This window comes from Lates calcarifer, linkage group LG16_LG22 (assembly GCF_001640805.2).
Source record: "Lates calcarifer isolate ASB-BC8 linkage group LG16_LG22, TLL_Latcal_v3, whole genome shotgun sequence".
NCBI lineage: Eukaryota > Metazoa > Chordata > Actinopteri > Centropomidae > Lates > Lates calcarifer.
The window spans coordinates 10,698,919-10,719,043 of record NC_066848.1 but is presented as its reverse complement, the minus strand read 5'-3'; the positions used below and the strand labels follow the sequence as shown (position 1 = coordinate 10,719,043).

Here is a 20,125-nt window from a genome sequence, read left to right as displayed (position 1 = left end):
TTAACCAACCGTGTCAAGCTCACTACAGATATACCAACCGACAGCGGAAATGGCTACGTTTAGTGATCGACTCAAAAGCATCCAGCCTCTCCTGTTTTCTCTTTAGTTTTCAATTTACTTGTCATGGAAGTGCGCTTTCATTCAGTGAAACAAATATATGCTAGCGCAATAGATTTTTTTCCGTTAACTCTATCTCAAAACAGCACAAAATACAGCGAATATCACATTGCTTGTCCCTATGTTGCGATAAAACATGTTATTACTTTTTTCTTTGCTAATTTTAGGGGCTAAAAAGTCTCCTGTACGACTGTTCATTACTAAACGATTTTATTTTGAACGTTTTTAACGGAAATGCAAAAAGCTACGTTGGCTAACTTGACGTCGGTCCGCTAACTTCTGTGTGGTCAGCCAACCGAAGCATGAGGTCCATTGACTGTCCATTTTTTATCTGTACCGTTAAATGATGAAAATGTCGTGTCGCTTGGGATGATATGGTCGGTATTTGTTGTTTCATTTCATACCAGTCTTTTGAAACGGAAACACTAGCGAACTCTTATCCCTCGCCTCCTCCTCGACCAGCGTCCTGTGAACACCGCTAGCTATGATGTGATTGTGAAGAACTGACGTCGAGGGAAGTTATAATTGACATTATCATAGCTGAATGGCTAAAACACCGGTCTGCCACCATTTAACGCATGAATGCTATTATTTCGATAGACATTTTTAGCTCCGCGTCGGGAGGAACCGCTGTATTTTCGTGGCGGAAATAGCCGAAGAGACCGCATCTACAGCACTGTAGTTCACATCCGAGAAAGATGTCCTTCTTCAATTTTCGCAAGATATTCAAGTTAGGGCCCGACAAGAAAAAGAAGCAGTATGAACATGTACACAGAGACGTTAACCCGGAGGAAATTTGGGAGATTATTGGGGAACTGGGGGATGGAGCGTTTGGTAAAGTGTACAAGGTAATGTATTACATCCGCCTTGGAGGTTTCCTAACCATTTCTTAAAACCCTCGCTTCCATTGTGTTTCATGTTGTTGCCTGCAGGTGATACGATATAACGTTAAAATGACAGCTGTGACAGCACCAGTCCTCGTCCAGGCCACATCCTCTAGGCCATTAGAGTCTCAGTAATGGAAATTTTCGTTTCAAATGCATGCTATGACAGTTCACTCTTAATGCGTACTGCACCTTAATTAACCTAACCTGCCTGCTTAGCCAAATCTTTCTCTTGGGGTAATGCAAGGGCTGTGTTAAGTGACAGCTTAAACTCACCACCTAACTGTGTCAGGGGCATTTTCCCTTTTGGGAGATTTAAGGTAGGCCCTGTTACAATGTGAGGTTATAAATATGACTTTGCCATGTCATTGAGTTGCACTTGGCCCCAGTCAAACTGGTGAAGGTGTGGTTCACTTCTACAGAATAAACATGGCCTCACAAACGCCAAACTGGATTGTCTAAGGTTTATTCTGAGAGATCATAGGATGCACAGACAGTAAACAAGTCTTAGAACAGATACTAATAAAAAAACAACCTGCCACTTCCAGTCAGGTAGTATTGGCTATTTGTGAAAAAGGGTCGTCTTTACAAAGACAAGAGCAAACTAATGGTATACACCGTAACAGGTGCACAGGTGCATGTAGATAAAGTGCTGCAGTTTGTCAACAGTTTGTCACTTCAGGCTGATGGTCTGTGTGTCTCACCAACACATACTGTACATTATACATTAGGTGGACACAATACCCACAACACCAGCACAGTATAATGCAATTTTAACCTTGTACCGTTGTAGAGCTCTTAAGTTTTTGTTGAGTGAGTCAGATATTTAGAGAGTTGTTATTTCCTCCTTCTGAGGCTGTAGTTTGCGGTGTAGGGTTGTATTATATCACAGAGTGTTCATGGTTTTGTGTCCACCACCTCTAATCTCTGCTAACTCTCCAGGCTATCTTTGTGTGAATTTGTTTTGGACGGAGATTATGTTATGAAATGGTCAGCAATATGAGAAACATTCTGCTCATATACCTGTATTTGTCTCTGAGTAGAGGTTAAATTGACTTCTCTTTTCTTTTTTGAACATAATTGTAAAACACTGTCTTTGAACAACTTTTGAAAAAGGATAGAGGTGTATAATACAAAATTAACAAACAATTATCAGATGAGAAATGTGGGGTTTGCAGTAGTTTAGTGGAAGTTCGTTTCACAGGAAGTTGCATCCGTTTATTAATACATGTCTCTCTGGTTGCACAGATCCCTGCTGAACAGCTCTCTCTCTCTCTGTGCGACTTATGTTGTGCCTTCCTCTATCTCTTGCGGCCAAATAATGCAGCTAATAGCCAAGAAATCTTCATTTGCCACTTCCCAAGTCGTATTAGCTGATTAGCTAACTATGATGAAAGCCAGAGGACTTTCATACCTTCTCAGACTAAAGTTGTAGATCAATATACATCTCTACTGACTCCTTGTTCCCAGACATAGAGGGGTGGGGAGCAGTTGGCTTCATCAGGTCACATTACTGTCATCAGAGACTACGCATTTCATCAGCTATTTCACAGGATTTTGATGTATGCCTCATTTGGGCGGGGTGACAAAGTTTGCCAGCAAAGTGTGAATCAGCTGTTTAAGAGAGTGAAAAGTGAAAAGTTCAGATCTCACATACACATCCATAACAAGTTGTAAGGCATCATTTAATTAGCAAAAAGGTGTGTTATTGACATTTGTTGGGACCAAACACAAATTCCTTACACAATTCTGTTTATCTAGCTAGCCAGTTCACATAATAACACTGATGTACCTATGTTATGATAATAGAAACACAAATTGAGTACTTGAGTGGTTGCACGAGATTTATCATTATTATACTTTAGTCTAGTCTTAATAACAAATGGTTATGTATCACATTTAAACAATATTATGACACCCACAAACTCTCTTATTTCAGTAAAATATACAGTATAGAGTTTAGCAAGATGAAAAATGTAGATAATGACCAAAGGCCACGGGCACCACTTGGATAACTCAGTGACAGACAAATTATCACTGCATTCTCCATCATGAAGCTAATACTGAATCTGCATGTGTGTTAGTGATGGCCTGTGCTCGACAGGCGTCGGCCAGTACAAAGGAAAAGAGACGGGGAGTGTGTCAGGTTAGAACTGTGTAAATATAGGGTCTGACACACTCCACAGCAGTTGCTCCTAACACTCCCTCCCATTTCTTTTTCCTTAACTCCCTGAGATTGTGTCTGTATCCATAAACATTAAGTCCAAAGCTGGCCTTAAAATAACTTCTCAGCTACTTGTCTAATGTGTGGGTGTGGTAATTTTTCGTTTTAGTCTTTTGAGCGCAGCCTAATCAAGAATGAAGATTTTTAGGCTCTTGTTACCATTGTAGACACAAATGCGCCATTTCCCTAATCAGAAACCTATTATTTGGTATAATCTTTAAAAACTGCCACTGTGACTTCACATTTGATGTTACCGCAGGTGTGTCAAAGTGAAAGGAAATGAAGAAGAGAGGGTAGAATAGGAAGGGGAGGAAGTGAGTGAGTTTCACAAGATCAGTTTTTGGTTAGAAGATGATGGGTTTATTGTAAATATTTAGACTTCAGAGGGGTGCCACGCTTTTTTCTCTATAGTCTCTATAAAATGTATTTATAAAGATGTGATCCTCCAGGAGATTGCTTTTAGCTACACAAGCCATTAAGTGTTTGACTGTTTATTGCCCTAGCTCCAAAATGGCTTCTGTCTTCAATGAAATTGTTAATGTTGATGGATGGGTTCTTTCAGTTACCCTGCAGTGCCAATAATATCATTGTGTAAATATACCCCCCCCCCCCCCCAACCCTTTTTGTTCTGTTTCCTTTAATAATTTATACATTTTGTACATTTTTTTAGGCTCAGAACAAACAGAATGGGACCCTCGCTGCTGCCAAGGTTATTGACACAAAGACAGAGGATGAATTGGAGGATTACATGGTAGAGATTGACATTCTGGCCTCCTGCAACCACCATCACATTGTCAAACTTCTTGATGCCTTTTATTTTGAAGGCAAGCTTTGGGTAAGTAAGCAAGTGCCTGACTGAGAGAACTGTTTTTCTTTTTTTCCTTTTTTTTTTTTAAACAGTGTGTGTTGCTGTTGATTTGAAGCCAAGGAGACACAGAGGCAATGAACTAGTCACGCATGGAGACACCCAAATTCATCACAAGTCACTATTTGTTATGCTGTTGCTCAAAGAACACTTATATCATTTGATTAAAAGATAATAGAGCTGCATTTTTCCTGTCCTGCCTGTTACAGTTGAAGAGTTAAAACCAATCATGTGACACAGTTTGAGGTAATATGAGGCTGGGACTGCATGCTCCTGCTATAGGATCGCCTGACCTCCCAGATTTCACAGGTCATATTCTAGAAAGAAATACATATTATACCATATCTCATTTAGAATATTGGATTATATTTATAAATGAAGCTTTATGTTTTTGTATTGTAGGTCAAGGCATTTCCTGATAACAATTGGAGCCAATGACTTTCAGCTGAATACCTCAATTTTTGAAGTTATTGTTGCCCTCCCACAAATCGTGAGCAGCAGTTAAAGTTTCTTTTTAATGACAAAAGAGTAAAATTCATTGAGCCCATTTTAAAAAAGAACAGAGCATTAAGTCACAGTGCAGTTTTAATACATGGTTGGTAGATCTCACTCTGTGTGCAGTAAGAGGCCCCAGAGCAATTAGGTCCTGGCAGGTGGTGTCATGTGACCATCCCTTGTGGACTGGCCACATCTATGGGAAGATAATGGAGTGGTGGCTGGAGAAAGTGCCTGTGAATAATTCAAAGCTGCACGCAGGTCGTCCCTCTGGCCCCCCTCTTTAAGCAGCATGATGAATGTGTAACTGCCTCTGCTTTACATGTTTTGGGTACTAAGTTAATGTATAATCTGTTCCTTTTTCTCTACTGAAGATTAATCAAGGAAAATGTTTAGCTTAAAACAAGAGAGGATTTATTTTTATAAGCATGATGTTCAGTTTAACCTGAGATTATAACTGGTAAATTTTAATTCATGCACACATGTAACACCTGTCAGAGTCGCAAGAATATTAATTCCCATGGCACAGAAAATTGTCGTGCAGAACGGGAGCAACCACTTTCTCCTCATTGTTTGAGTCCCTGAATAGAGGGTGGTGCTCGGTTGTAGCTTTGATTGATTTTCTCCTATCATCTGATACCATGAGCTGCCAAGTACAGTGCCGGCAAAGCCAATGTAGATGAAGTGGCGGTTGGGTACATTACATCAGCTGCTACAACTGAGGTCAGGAGCTGAGCAGTTTTACATCTCAATAACAATATTAGGGAACAGTGTCATGTTCATCTAATGCACTGTGACTTCATATAGTAAACCCAAATGTGCTTTGTGTACTCATAAATCCGTAGCCTATGTGTTATTATATCTGGTTTAAGCATATCACATGATCTTTACAGCTTTTAAAGTGCATCTGCTGTGTATTGCATCATATGCTCAAGTTTATACTTTTATTTTTAAGTGGTATATTGTATGAACTATCTCTCTGCATTTGATGAATGTATGAGGCATGAGATAACTTGCTTACTTCCTCAGAATATTTCTTCTCACGTGTTCATTTAGTACAAATAATGTGGTTTAGACACAGTAGCTTAAACTATTGTTTTTGGCAGGTGTTAAACTGTCCAGGCTTCAAACATGAAATCGTCTGTACTGCTTATGACATTTTGACTTGAAGGAGACCGTTGGCTTGAAGATTTATCTCCTGTAGTGTTCACTAAAAATGAGGAAATGATTTTTCATCATGTATGTTGAAATATCCTGGAAGTGAGTCATTTACACACTAAGCATTTCACTCTAAAGAATATGAATTTCTGAGAAACCATAAGAAGATGATCCCAGTTGCTGTCCCTTACTTGCACTTAGAACCTGTACTGATGTTTTGATCCAACAAACATAAAGATTGTCCTCAAAAAGAAAAGAGAAAATGTGCCTATAGAGGATGCTCAGTATGGATGTTTAGTGTCTGATTGATTGGCTTCTTGGAATGGCTCCACAACATCAGTAACATAGAACAGGCATGTCTGTCCTATAAAGGTCATGCTGTTCACCTACTTAGAATAACAGATCCACCTTTAAGCAAATGATGCACTATGATAGTAAACTGGAGCCTCCTTGCATCACAGTACACATTACCTATTGTTCCACTTTTTACCATTGCAGATTCTGATTGAGTTCTGTGCGGGTGGTGCAGTGGATGCCATCATGCTGGGTAAGTCCCGAAGGAAACAGAAAAACACTATAAAGTTCTGGAGCTCTTTCTTTGCTCCATCTTCCAATGCCAACTCTTTTTATTCCATCCAGAAGCCTCTGTGGGATTTTTTTCCCTTTCCCCGTTTGCTGAGGCCAGTCCAACTGTGTAATTATTGTAGCTCAGATTTCAAGGAGTGGTTGGTCCACTTCTAATGCCTGCAGTTTCACTCTCTCTTATTTTGAAGCTTAAAGAAACACCTCACAACTTTTTCTTACAAGACAAAGAGGATACCAGTTAATTCACTCCAATGTTTCATGTAGATACATTCTGCTCTGTGGTCTGACTCACCTAAAACAAATTTCCTCTGCCAGATTTGTCCAGTCATACGTGCTGGCTGGTTTAAGGGCGGAGTTTTGTCTTCCAGTTGCTATTGGATACCACCCGGCCATCGCATTTGATGTTAATATATCCAAATGGCTGCATCTGTGTTTGTAAAAGTGAAAAAATGTGACTTATGAATTATTCATGTGCATGTTTACAGAACTAGAGAGACCCCTGACAGAGCCCCAGATCCGTGTGGTGTGTAAGCAGACCTTGGAGGCCTTGTCTTACCTCCATGAGAACAAGGTCATCCACAGAGACTTGAAAGCCGGGAACATTCTCCTCTCCCTGGATGGAGATGTGAAACTGGGTAAAAATATTGTTTGCCATTGTAATATTTCACTAAATGTGAAGGATTATTCAGCAAGCACACGTTAAGATACTTAGGTACTTACCACACAGAACAATAGATGATTCATTGGTGATTCCTCTCTCAGATGTCCTTGGTGGCCACTCTGAGCCTTCCTGCAGGGCTAACACTAATGGGCTTAAAAAGATAATTAGTAAAGTCAATTGTGGATCTCTTTGCCATCAGCACCGTGGCAACCAGCTGAGCTATATGACTTTGGGGATAATGGTGGCAAGTGCACAGCTCTGTGTTTACATTCAATAAAACTAGAATGAGTCATTCAGGTGGTGTCAGGCTTAAAAAAAGGTACACAATGAAGTAATGTGTTTTCAGTGTCCAAGCGAGCATTTTTTTTGTTTGTTTGTTTGTTTTTTTTAAATACACCACTTATGTACTGGAGTTGGTGATACACTGAATCGGTTACATAACATTCAAGAAGTAAAGGTATTCATGTTGCTGCTGTAGCATCCATAGCTGTTGGCTCCCTGATGATTCATGTTCTGTAGGCAGAGGGTCATGACTGAGCCTGGCAAACAATAATTATCAAGCAGTCACCAGGGACTTAATGATAGATCTCTCTTTCCCTCTAATGTGTACATACTGTATGCAATGCGAGAAAAAGAGAGCAGGCTGAAATAGTTGCACAGGTAACAGAAGTACTGGCAGTGATGATAGACTAGAAAGCATTATGAAAGGGAAATTGAGGCTTTTCTGTCCACTTATGGGGTTCATATTTGAAAGTTGAAAGCAGGTTAGTTAAGAAAAAATTCTGCTACAATGCTACAATGTGCTAAATGTAATTCTATATCTTCCATTCACAGTGTCGTTTTCTAGTTTAGTTTGATTCTCTGATGAAAAGAATCATAATTTATTTCTACTTTCAGCTGACTTCGGGGTGTCTGCTAAAAATACCAAGACATTACAGAGAAGAGATTCTTTCATTGGCACTCCGTACTGGTGAGTCATGCAGCCTGGATACAAGAGGGCATTCACCCCTGTCCGTCAGATAATTGTCTTAGTGTGTCCCATAGCTGGGGGGTGATGATTTTTCTATGCAATGTCACAAAAGCTGTCATGTAATGTGGAAAATGTAAAAAGACCTATTGATCAATTTAGATGCATTTAAGAGTTGGGTGACCTTAGCATAAAATGACTGCTACGTAGTCTGTTTTTCAAATTCCAGACCAAAGTGCTCACACTTACTATTTAATTGACTTTTTCCCTTGAAAAGTAAAGAGAATTGACCTTTGGGAATCAGAAAGCTATCAAATAACATGCCTGAATACACACATCCACTCGCAGCTCATAATTTGTCTAATGCTAATTACAAACCCACTGACTTCTCATTTTGCAGGATGGCCCCAGAGGTGGTAATGTGCGAAACATCCAAGGACCGTCCGTACGACTACAAGGCCGATATCTGGTCTCTCGGGGTAACCCTGATAGAGTTGGCGCAGATCGAGCCACCCAATCACGAGATGAATCCCATGAGAGTGCTGCTGAAAATAGCCAAGTCCGAGCCGCCCACTCTCATGCATCCCTCTCGCTGGTGAGATGGTTCGCTGGTGATAACTAGGGAGGTGGCGCTGGAATGTTTCCGGACTGGAGATATAAGGATGTGTTGACTGTTTAATGTGTGAAAACGTGGTGAATTGGTTATGCTTAACTGAATGACTACAAAGCAGGGCCCAGTGATACTTAATCTGTTATGTGGCTAACAAGCTGGTTCTTTTTTATCTATTGTCGAAAGGTCACCAGAATTCAACGACTTTCTGCGGAAAGCACTTGATAAGAATGTGGACAATAGGTGGGGCTCAGTACAGCTTCTACAGGTGAGCTGCGTTTTTTCCATTCACACCCTGCTGTTATCTCTCAGTACACAACCATATACACAACCTAGAACATAACCCACAGAATACATATATACTTGTGTAAGGAACCTGAATGTGTCTCATTGTAGAGGGTGTCATTTTCTGTTCTGCTTGCTTGTGCTGACATACTTTACAGAAGACAGTCTGTGAAGGACAAAGATTCTTAATTCATTTTGATGTCCTATCCATCTATGTAGCATCCCTTTGTCACCAGTGTAACCAATAGCAGACCTCTTAGAGAACTCATAGCTGAGGCCAAAGCTGAGGTCACAGAGGAGATCGAGGATAGCAAAGAGGAAGAGGAGGAAGAAGAGCCTGATACACCTCTCGTATGTACTTTAATTGGTGTGTGTACACCCAGTAACAAACATAATAGGTCTCAGCCAATTTTTTTATTTTTTTATTTTAACAGTCATTGTTTATACCTTTGTGAAAGACAGTGCTGTGACCTTTTCTATCTATCACTGATGACATTTTCATATTTTTTCTAACTGTTGGCTCAGGCTGTTCCTGGGCACAAGCGAGCACCATCAGATGCTAGTGTTGCCAGCTCAGAGGATGACAAAGTCCCACCAACTCCCTCCACGCTGGAATCTGTTACAGAAAAGATAGAGGCAGAGCCTGCAGAGGACCGGGTCAGCGATAAGCTCTCTGATGAAGGACTTGGAACAAGTGAGGTCGACAAGACTGAGGAGGAGAAACTCAATGAGGTGTCTGACGCCAGTAATGAAGACCTGGCCTCTGGGCTAATAGAGCCCACCAAGGAGTCTGTCTCACAAGATCCTACACAGGTTAAACCAGAAGATGGTCGAGGCAAAGAGACTCCTGCTGAGCCTGTAGATGCCCAAGAACTTGCCACAGATGGTCATGAAACCGAGGAGGACGAGGAGACACAAGAAGAGAAAACAAAGGATGAACCTACCCAAGAAAGAGAAGAAGAAATAAAGCCTCATGATGTGAAAGACAAAGAAGAAGAAAAAGAAGTAGGTACAGAGGAATCCAGGGAATCACAAGAGCAACCTGAAGATGCACAACAGGAAGCAGAATCTATATCAGGAGAAGTAGGACAGGTAGTAGAAAAAAGCAAAGAACCAGGTGAGGAGATACCTCAGCACAAAGTGACGGAGGACAGAATAATAGACACAGCTAATGGCACAGATGTAAATATAAACACAGAGAATATCGAATCAAATGTAATGGGCACAAACATAAATGGAGAGGCAGACACAAAGTCCAGTGTGGATGAGTCTTCCACTGATGTTGTGTTGGAGAAGGAGATCATGGAAAGTCAGCCAGAGGAAAAGCCTGAGGTTGAGGCCGCAGCAGAGACAGAGCAGCCTGAGCAAGAGAAACAGACCAGAGAGGAGGGTGAACCGGAGAAACAGGCACCAACTGAATCCACAAATGGAGTCAGTGATGAGGTCAAAGACACCTCTGAGGATTCAGAACAAGTGTTGCCATCCAAAGAAGTCCCTGTGAAGGAAGATGAAGAGAAAGCTACCCGTGCCGATGAGAGCACTTCCCAAGATGCCGTCTCTGTCCCAGAGAGTGAAACTGATTCTGAAACCAAGATGGAGCAAGGAAGCCCTGCTGTGATCAAGCCAGATGTGGAGAAGGACTCTGACTCTGGAAGCAGCTCTGCTGCTGATAGCAACAGCCTTGACCTCAATCTGTCCATCTCCAGCTTCCTGTCCAAGAGCAAAGAAGGAGGCTCTATTTCCATGCAGGTAACATAATCTGTCTCTCACTTACAAACAATTTTTTTCAATTATCAACACTATTTTAGTAATTTCTGCCCCAAAACATCCCTGTTTCATTTGTAGGAGTCAAAACGTCAGAAAAAGACTCTGAAGAAGACACGTAAGTTCATGGTGGATGGCGTGGAGGTCAGCGTGACGACATCGAAGATAGTGACAGATAACGACACCAAGAGTGAGGAGATGAGGTTCCTGAGGTACGTCTGTATCCAATCTGAGTGACATACTGTGGGTCTAAATATGGGACATGACCTATTTAACATGCCTGCCTTAAATAGTTCTTGTTCATTTCACAACTCCCACAGCTTTTTACAAATGCCAGATGGGTTATCTCCTGTGATGAATGCTGCATTATGTTACTGTCATCTCCCATGCTGCCTTTTAAAGACATGAGACGTGCTGCTCTGAGTGTTTATACAAGTGCTGTCTGACTCTTTACTGTGGGGTTTATGACCTTAATATCAGTAATGCACAGAGTTAGCATGTATAACAGACCAGATCAGAATATTCAACTATAAAATCCCATCTCAGAAATGAAAAATAATCCTGTCTCATTAATGACAAACTATTCAACTTGAGAGGGGAAACATGGCGACACCTTGACTGCACTGTTGCTGTGGTTTCCTCAGGCGGCAGGAGCTGAGAGAGCTGCGCCTGCTGCAGAAAGAGGAGCAGAGGGCGCAGCAGCAGCTGAGCAACAAGCTGCAGCAGCAGAGAGAGCAGATCTACCGGCGCTTTGAACAGGAAACTACTGTGAGTCACTTTGTTCATACAGAGGTGGTGTTTTTTTTATTTGCCAACTCCAAAAAGTCTCACGGAGGAACTTACATGAAGCTAAACACTTGTTTGTCCGTTTTACTCATCATTTAGTCATTTAGTATTTCTACTGTGAAGCATTGCACAGTGATGGTCATATTATTAGAAACTTCCATTTGAGTCTGTACTACTACTACTACTACAGGTTAAATGACTCTATATAGATGTCTTTTACAGTTAATTTTCTCCTCCCTCCCAAGCAACAAAGTCCCTATAGTCATCTTGTCAAGCTGACACTAGTGTCTGATTCTGTTGACTCTGTCCGTGCAGGCTAAGAAGCGGCAGTATGACCAAGAGGTGGAAAATCTTGAGAAGAAGCAGAAGCAGACCATCGAGCGACTGGAACAGGATCACACCAGCCGGCTCCGAGACGAAGCCAAACGCATCAAAGCAGATCAAGACAAGGAGCTCTCCAAGTTCCAAAACATGCTGAAAAACCGCAAGAAAGAGGTATGGTCGTGCATGACCACCTTTTTTCTGCATGGAAGTGCCTTTAGTGGTCTGATCAGCTCTAAACAGGGGGAGGCTTGGGGTTGTAAACATTTGCATGTCATAGATACGAGCTGTTCAGTGGGGCATGTGTTTAACAACTTAGCCGGTGGCTTACTTGGCCGTGCCATATTAATCCTATGGGAGTGGTGCTCCTTGCTGCTCTGCCTGGTGCTGTATGTGTGCAAATGATGGCAACAGACAGACTGTGCTATCTTTCTCCTAAATGCTGCAAGCTCCATGTTGTTGTATCCATTATTCATCTGCCCTGAGGCTTCTGGTTGCTACAGAGGCTATTTTGGATAACTATTTAATAAAGTTCAATCTCAGGCTAAGCTTAAAACCTTATCATGATAGTGTGCTGGGCTTGTTTTACATGCTAGGTCTTTATTAGTCTTATTAGACTTTTCTGCCTCTCTCCCTCTGCTTGGCAGCCTTAAATGCTTTGTTGGGTGTGTTGGGTGTACTTGTAGTTTGTTTGTTGTGTTTTGCTTTATATGGCATTTTTATGGCAGTATAGTGCCATTTGGCATCCATTGTGTACTATGATGGCTTGGTGGTGATTGTGCTGCTCACCGTTTGCTTTCTGGGGCCACTTCAGAGTATATTTTCACTGTGCTGAAAAATATCTTATTGCAGGTCAGCTTAAAGTGGTTGCTTCAGCTTGTGTTATTTGCTTCAAAAATATAAGCTACTGCTTACTGATAAAATGTGTAGTTTTTTTAGTACTTGTTGTGTTTGCAATGTTTATCCAAAATGTACTGTTGCTGTGTATTTTAACTAACCATATCTCTTGTATGAGTGTGTGAGGTGGCTTTGGTCATGTGGTGGCCAAGTTTTGGAGTGGTGTTGGGTTCATTCAGGGGAAATTTTAAAAGCCTTGCATCAGAGTAACTGATATGGAATAGTGTCTTTTAGAGCTGCAACAATTAATCAATGTATTGATCTACAAGTATTTTGATAATCAGATCATCACTTAAGTAACTTTAAAGCAAAAATGCCAAATGTAATGTTGTTCATGCTTCGCAAATGTAAGGATTTCTTTGTATTACGTGATAGTAAATCAACTATCTTTGATTTTTCGGACAAAACACACTTTTTTAAGATGCCACCTTGAGTGTTAGAAAATTATGATGCCATTTGTCACTTTTTCCAACCAAAGAATTAATCAATTAATCAATTCAAGAACATAATTTACACATTAACTGATAATGAAACTAGTAGTTGCAGCTTTAGTCTTGAATAAGTAGGGAGATTTAATGCATACTTTGTCTTCTCTTCATTCAGTTATAAATTTAGAACTTGGCAGCAGTGCTGTAAGTCAGGACTGTAAAACATTCAGAGGTCATAGTTACCAGCTGGTTCCAACTCAGTTACTCTGGTTTTTAATTTCAGTCAGAATAATCATCCTGATGGCTGTGGGACTCAATCAAACGCAAAGTAATACGAGAGGAGCTGTTTTTGAGACTAATCTTCTGCCACGTAGCATTCAAATCTTTCTTTCAACTTTCTCTTGACTTTCTCTAACTCCTGCAGTTCAAACTGACAGCTCTGACAAACTACTAATCATAAGACTGACTGACTAGTTCAAAGAAGCATCACTCTCAGGCCGTGGGATTTGAGCATGCTGACTTTAAATCAGTTGGTGGCTGGATGCAGTACCTCTCCTCTCAAAGTGGGCTGTGCATGTCTCGTACTCTTGTTGGCCAGCTTTGGCCAGATTTTCAAAATATACAGCATCTACCAGTTTCTGCACACACACTGTAGGTCAAACAGGAAGTTGGACAGTCACCCAAACACATGAGAAAAGAGCTCATGAAACGCTTAAAGGAGGACCTATCGCTCCTTAAGACTGCAGAGGTAAACCATCACCTGCGACCTCTTACTCTGTGGAGGAGTAAGAGGTTACTTTCTCTCTCTTTCTCCTTTCTTCCTCTCTCCCTATAATCTGATTCATCCACATGAGATTTTCATATACACACAAACACAAAGAATCACTGTGTCTGTAATCGCTCTTTATTTTCCAGCTGGTACACCGTAATAACCTTCTGACATTTCATTTGAGTGCCTGATTTTTAGGTATGGTTGAGCAGCATTAAGCTCAACAGAAAATTTATCAGCAATCGATTAATTGTTTCAGTCAAATTTTAAAAGTCTCATACAGTAAATTCAAGTTACTAGTTGTTGTTTTCTTAGTGCTGATAGTAAACACAATATCTCTGGGTTTTGAACTGTTGAAACTGACATTTTGTAGACCAAATGATTAATCAATAAATCAAGAAAATAATCAGCAGAATAAACGATAATGAAATGAGTTGGTAGTTGTACTATCTATAGAATGTATGCTGCTGTTTACTTAACATCTCACAGTGCAGTCCTTTACTCCTGAGAATACTTATCTAGTTACAGTTAGTTACACTTGTCAGTGGTGATGCAGATGATGATGATGATCATTCATAAGTGGCTGCTCTCAGTTTGCTGCTCACAGCAGAGTACTCCTGAGTGTTTCTTATGTAGGAAACAGTGAATTAATAAACAAGGGAGCGATTACAGACACAGCTTTTGTCTCCTTAGTAGACATCAAACTTTGTTTTCCTATGCGTCTTTTATGAACTAGATGCTAAGTCATGTGGATAAAGACCTTCTTTTCTTTAAAAGGTAACTCTCAGATTATTAACAGTAGCATGGAAAGTAACAACGCTGCCCTTTTGCTAGCTGGATTAAACTGAAATGCTGGAATTATGAGAAGAGCGTTATAACTAATTAACTGACTTCTCCCTAACATTTATGCAGGACTGTGCTGCTCGCCTTAAACTCACAGATTTTCCCAAAGTGGAAAGGGCCATCTCTTACATAATTTAGGAAGAATCAGCATATGTGTGTGTTGGTGTTAATGTGTGTGTGTGTGTGTGTGAGAGAGAGATCCTCCTGCTGTATGCTGTCTGTCCCTGATCAGGGCGAGTGCGCTGTGTGCTCTCCTCCGCAGGCAGTGGCCCAGGTTATGATACAGTCTTTTCAGTTGTCCTCATGCGCACTCTTCAACGCTCAGATGCAGGATGTAAGTCCCCCACACCTCGCCCCACTCCCGCCCTGTTTTCTCTCCGTCTCTGGCCCATACTTAGATGTGTGCAAAGTCAAGTGGCAGGGTAGTCTGTGATGGTTAGATTTATTTTAAGAATGACACATGTAAGCATGGGCAGTGTTTTGTTTTTTTGGGTTTTTTTTTTTTTTTTTTTTTGAGTGTTGTCATCACTGTGTTTGTGCAGTGGTTCTCTCTCCTCCTCCTGCTCAGTATTTCTTCTTCCACCAAATGTTCTACATCTAGTCTGTGTATTTTATATGGTTTTATTTATATTTGCGTCAGACTAGATTGAGTTTGGCAGTAAACATGTGCAGTGCTCTGTCCCAGAGGTGCTGTAGTCGTTGATCCCCCTCTGTCTGGATCCATGTTTGTCTCTGTCAGCCGGGATCCAAATATAGACTAACTGCCTTACAGGATTGATGTAAAAGTCACTGGTATTGTGCATAATTTGGTTATGGTATTAGACTTTAACCAGTTTTAGTTTATTTTTATGACACTATTACATATGCTAACATTACCTAGGTTTTCTGCTGATACAGTGAATTCTGTGTGATTACATGATCAATTGCAACACATAGCCTACAATTTCCCAACAGCTAGGTTTTAGAAATCTTAAGAGTAGATCATTACATCTTTTTAAGTTATGGGTAAATATAGAAATGAAAATTGGTTGTTATGTAATGAGTCAGGCATAATGTAGGCTGTGCTCTGGACGATGTGAATGTTGATGTAGATGTTGTCTTACATAAAACAGTGAATCTGAATCTCTACTGAACTGTTAACTTTTCTTCCTCTTTCTCTCCCTCTCTCTCTTCACCTCCATTGTGGATCGTTGCCATCCATGATCTCTGAGTGTCTCCTCTACTGATTCCAGTTGATGATGTGACATCTTAGTGCTCTGTGTTGTGCTGAACTTGAAGTGGATGACTTGACTAGATTATATAATTTTATCTCAGGCAGTGTGACATTTTATTCTGCTTCCTCTCTCTCTGCTCTTGGCTGTCCCTCTGTGTGACCCCCCCCCCCATGGCTTCCCTCTGAATGTTTCTCACCGCTCTCCCTTCAGGAGCAGGAATTCCTACAGAAGCAACAGCAAGACCTGGACGGAGCTCTAAAGAAGATCATACAGCAGCATAAACTGGAGATCGCCACTATCGAGAGAGACTGCCTCAACCACAAGCAGCAGCTGATGAGAGGTATCAGCTGGACAAAAAACTACTTTTACTACACCACTTAACGTTACAGCTTTTAAATTTACTGGTTAAACTACAACTTTGTGTTTATTTTAGTACAAAAATCAGATTGTAGAGACTTGAAGCTTTGGCATTGTCAGTAATGCCTTCTTTTCTCGCCACCAGTGTGTAAATATTAACTCTGACATTCAGACCAATGCAGTACAGGCGTGCTGTTTTAAGAGGACATGTTACAGCTTGTCGAACGTCTTGACAGTGTTGCCCGCCTGTTTTTGTTCTCTCCACTTGTCACAAGCTAACATGCATGTGCATGTCTGATAACACACATTCCTCTCACACGTGTTTTGTAGCTCGAGAGGCAGCCATGTGGGAGTTGGAGGAGCGCCACCTGCAGGAGAAGCACCAGCAGCTGAAGCAGCAGCTGAAAGACCAGTACTTCCTGCAAAGACACCAGCTGCTGAAGAGGCACGAGAAGGTAAGGAAAAAAAAAAATCTGCACGGAGAAACATAGGGTCTTGTTTAAGAGACCCTAGTGAACTCAAAACCATGTGCGTATTTCATTTTATAGGAGATGGAGCAGATGCAGCGCTACAACCAGCGGCTGATAGAGGAGATGAAGAACAAACAGACTCAAGAGAGGGTCCGTCTGCCCAAGATCCAGCGCAGCGAGGCCAAGACCCGCATGGCCATGTTCAAGAAAAGCCTCCGCATCACCGCCACGGCAGCAGTCACCCCAGAGCAGGAGAGAGAGCGGATAAAACAGGTACGGACAGCGAGCATGGACTCCTGCTGCTGCTGCTGCAGTTTGTTTAACAATTTCTACTTGTCACTTTTAAGGAGAAGTGACTGAACATGCAAGGTCTTTTTTTAGCAACACTATGTCACTCTGGCACTCGGTCACACTCAGGATCTGCCCAATACTAACACAGCACTTTTAATTATCCCAGCCTGTCTGGATTTCAGACCAGTAACTTTCCAGTCACCATTTCACAAGCTTCCCCAGCTCCGTCATCCTCAAAATGTTGTGTCAGTTTAGTTTTGTTCAGATAAAACCAGCGTGCAATCTCAGAGGAGGAAGAAGTTGTTGGTAAAAAAAAAAGTAGCTTGCATTTTCTGACACTTTAAAATGTCATATAAAACAGAGACACGGAGAAGTATGATTTGTGTGTTTACAATCAGCATAGTACGTGCTTGAAATGAAAAGGCCCCTCTCTTGTCCTCCTGTGTAATCACCACTCTATCATTCTGCCTGTGAGCGCTGCCTGCAGCACGAGCACCACCACTTTTCAAAACATGACCTTTCTGCCAAAAAAAGACCGATCGCTCAGTGGTTTTGTTTGGCACAGTGTTGTGAGTTGGAGGGACTTGCCATTAACAGTTGATGTATTTTCACCCGTGTGGTCCAGTTCGCTTCCCAGGAAGAGAAGCGGCAGAAGAACGAGAGGCTCCATCAACACCAGAAACACGAGAACCAGATGAGAGATCTTCAGCTGCAGTGCGACTCCAACATCAGGGAGCTGCAGCAGCTGCAGGTGGGGCTACAACACAAACAGATACACACACAGACACACACACATTTTTTATGTTTTACGTGTTCTGGAAAATATTTTATAGATGCAACAGAAGAACAAGCTTCAATACCTAGATCATAAATATTGGGCTGTGACTTGTAGAAGGATCATGAGAAAAACAAGAGACATAAGTATATTCCAGTGCAGATAAAGGAAGCAGGTATTACTCATTAATTCAGAACATTAATTCAGTGTTTACTTACATTTTCTTTCAGAATGAGAAATGCCACCTTCTGATTGAACACGAGACCCAAAAGCTGAAGGAGCTGGATGAGGAGCACAGCCAAGAGATAAAGGAGTGGAGAGAGAAGCTCAGACCCAGGAAGAAGGTGAGTTTAATATCCTTTACAAAATGTCTCTTTACTCATACTCACGTGTTCAGTATCCAGCTCCTGCAGCTCAGATTTTTTCTCTGTCATGTAATCTTCAAGGTGGTTGACTCAGTTGTTTGTATCTGCTGCCCCCTGCAGGCATTAGAGGAGGAGTTCACACGGAAGCTCCAGGAGCAGGAGGTCTTCTTCAAGATGAGTGGTGAATCCGAATGCCTTAACCCCACCACCCAGAGTCGAGTATCCAAATTTTACCCCATCCCAAACCTGCACAACTCTGGTTTATAGCCTCGCATTCCCCATCCGTGCTGCAGGAACAGACTACCCGTCAAACTCGGCTGCACTCATGAAACGCTTTCCGAGCAGAGCGACATCATTTCTCTGACCATTACCGATAAAACGTGAAAATGTCTTCACTGCTTTGATTCCACCATTAGTGAGCATGACGTGCCTACACACGCACTTAAATCAGTTTTTTTTCTCAGCTTGTTGGGAAATCGTCCGACGGATAATATGCACTTTTTTGAGCATGTTCGAAATTGAAAAGTCTGCAGTCGGTAGCTAAGGCCAATCATGCTTATCAGATTATTGTAAGCACAGCCTGCTACAATTTGAATGGTCTCCAGTGCCTCGTGTTCTTTTTTCCTGCATTTAGGCACTTCCCTGTGTTCTTTACAGCTTGCAGTAAATAGAAGCGCACTTGTTGTTGCACCTAAATAGCTGGTTATTGTCCACCCATAATCACAAAATGTAGAAATGTGATGAAGCCAACTCTGAGATCTCGTTTTTCTGCATGGAAGGTAAAGCTGGTTGAAACTGAGATATATTGACGAGTCAGTGGATTTTGTTATGGCTGTGTAGTCAATGTCTGTTACCGTCATGAGTCAGAAACATGTTGGGATCATAAGGCTGTGAGTTAAAGAAATGTACTGTGTTGTAAATGAGTGAAACGTTACATGTCTGTACCTATGAAGTTTATCAGATACTGGCCTTATCAAGAGGATTTTACAGTCTTCAGAGATGAACAAAAGTAGAACTATTGCTTTAGCATATAATTTCAGTACCGCACTCCTGAAACACACATTCTCCTCTTTAACTTAAACACAGAGGTGACCTGTTCCCTGCTGGAGAATGCTGAAATCTTTTTTTATATATGAAATAAATCACTTTACCTTCTGGGAGTTACTTTGAGCAGTGTTGTGGAGGATGAACACGAATGGATACTAAAGGAATGTAAAGCTGTTGATTTGCACTGTTTTGCCACATGAGCTAAAGAAAAAAATATATGCAGTAGTAAAACTGTCAATGTATGTTTGACAGCAAGTCACCTTTGTCTCACCCAAGCCTATTCAAACTCCAAACTGACTGAATTGTTTGAACATTTCTGCCTGCCTTTTTTAAAAATATAATTTTACCTTTTTTCTCAAATACATCCTTAGTATTTTATGACCACATCTAGTTTTCTAAACACATATTCCTGATATATCGATGCTGTAATCGCTCTTTATGGTGAGCTTTTGCTCTTGTTGAGACCAGTGTTGTATGAAAGGTATAATGCTGTATCTGTAACTGTATGAATTTCAGTGTCCAAGAAGACGTCCTTCGCTGTATTTTACGAGCAAAGCATTGACGGTTCACAAAAAAAAGAGACCTAATCCAAGATACCTGATTGGTTTATTTTGCCACTGCATATCATCAGTGCATGTTAGAATTTCTGTATGCTGACATCATCATTGACAAGTGTTTTGTCATGAATGCTGGATTTTTATTGGGGTTATTGGAGACTGTGTCTTGTGAATTACACCATACGCCCCATAGATTTGAAATATTTTTTTATTTTGTTAAGTTACAGCATTTTAAGGTGCCGTTCAGTTGTCATTCTACCACAATGGATATTCTTAGTATATGCATTTTTGATGTCAGATCAAATGTATTTAAAGTGTCTTTACAAAAATTGACATTTTTTTTGTTGTAAATAAAATATTGACTGTTCATTTGACATTGTAACTGTCTTG

General features: G+C 41.0%; 1 protein-coding gene across 4 annotated transcripts; it reads left to right on the top strand.

Annotated features, from left to right (window-relative positions):
* Positions 1-33: 33 nt before the first annotated feature.
* Positions 34-20,102, top strand: slka (STE20-like kinase a). Of its 4 annotated transcripts, XM_018696825.2 has the most exons (20): positions 34-965; positions 3,896-4,060; positions 6,242-6,290; positions 6,814-6,963; positions 7,887-7,959; positions 8,357-8,551; positions 8,753-8,834; positions 9,071-9,202; positions 9,377-10,600; positions 10,697-10,827; positions 11,260-11,383; positions 11,717-11,896; positions 13,703-13,795; positions 14,922-14,993; positions 16,084-16,213; positions 16,561-16,685; positions 16,779-16,973; positions 17,617-17,742; positions 17,997-18,110; positions 18,252-20,102. In XM_018696825.2, exons 1-20 carry the CDS (start codon positions 816-818, stop codon positions 18,396-18,398), a joined length of 3,657 nt encoding a protein of 1,218 aa, XP_018552341.1. In that variant the 5' UTR covers positions 34-815; the 3' UTR covers positions 18,399-20,102. The 4 variants fall into 4 exon arrangements, with proteins under 4 accessions (XP_018552341.1, XP_018552342.1, XP_018552344.1 ...); XM_018696826.2 differs by lacking the exon at positions 14,922-14,993 and having other exon boundaries at positions 35-965; XM_018696828.2 differs by lacking the exon at positions 13,703-13,795 and having other exon boundaries at positions 36-965.
* Positions 20,103-20,125: the final 23 nt, after the last annotated feature.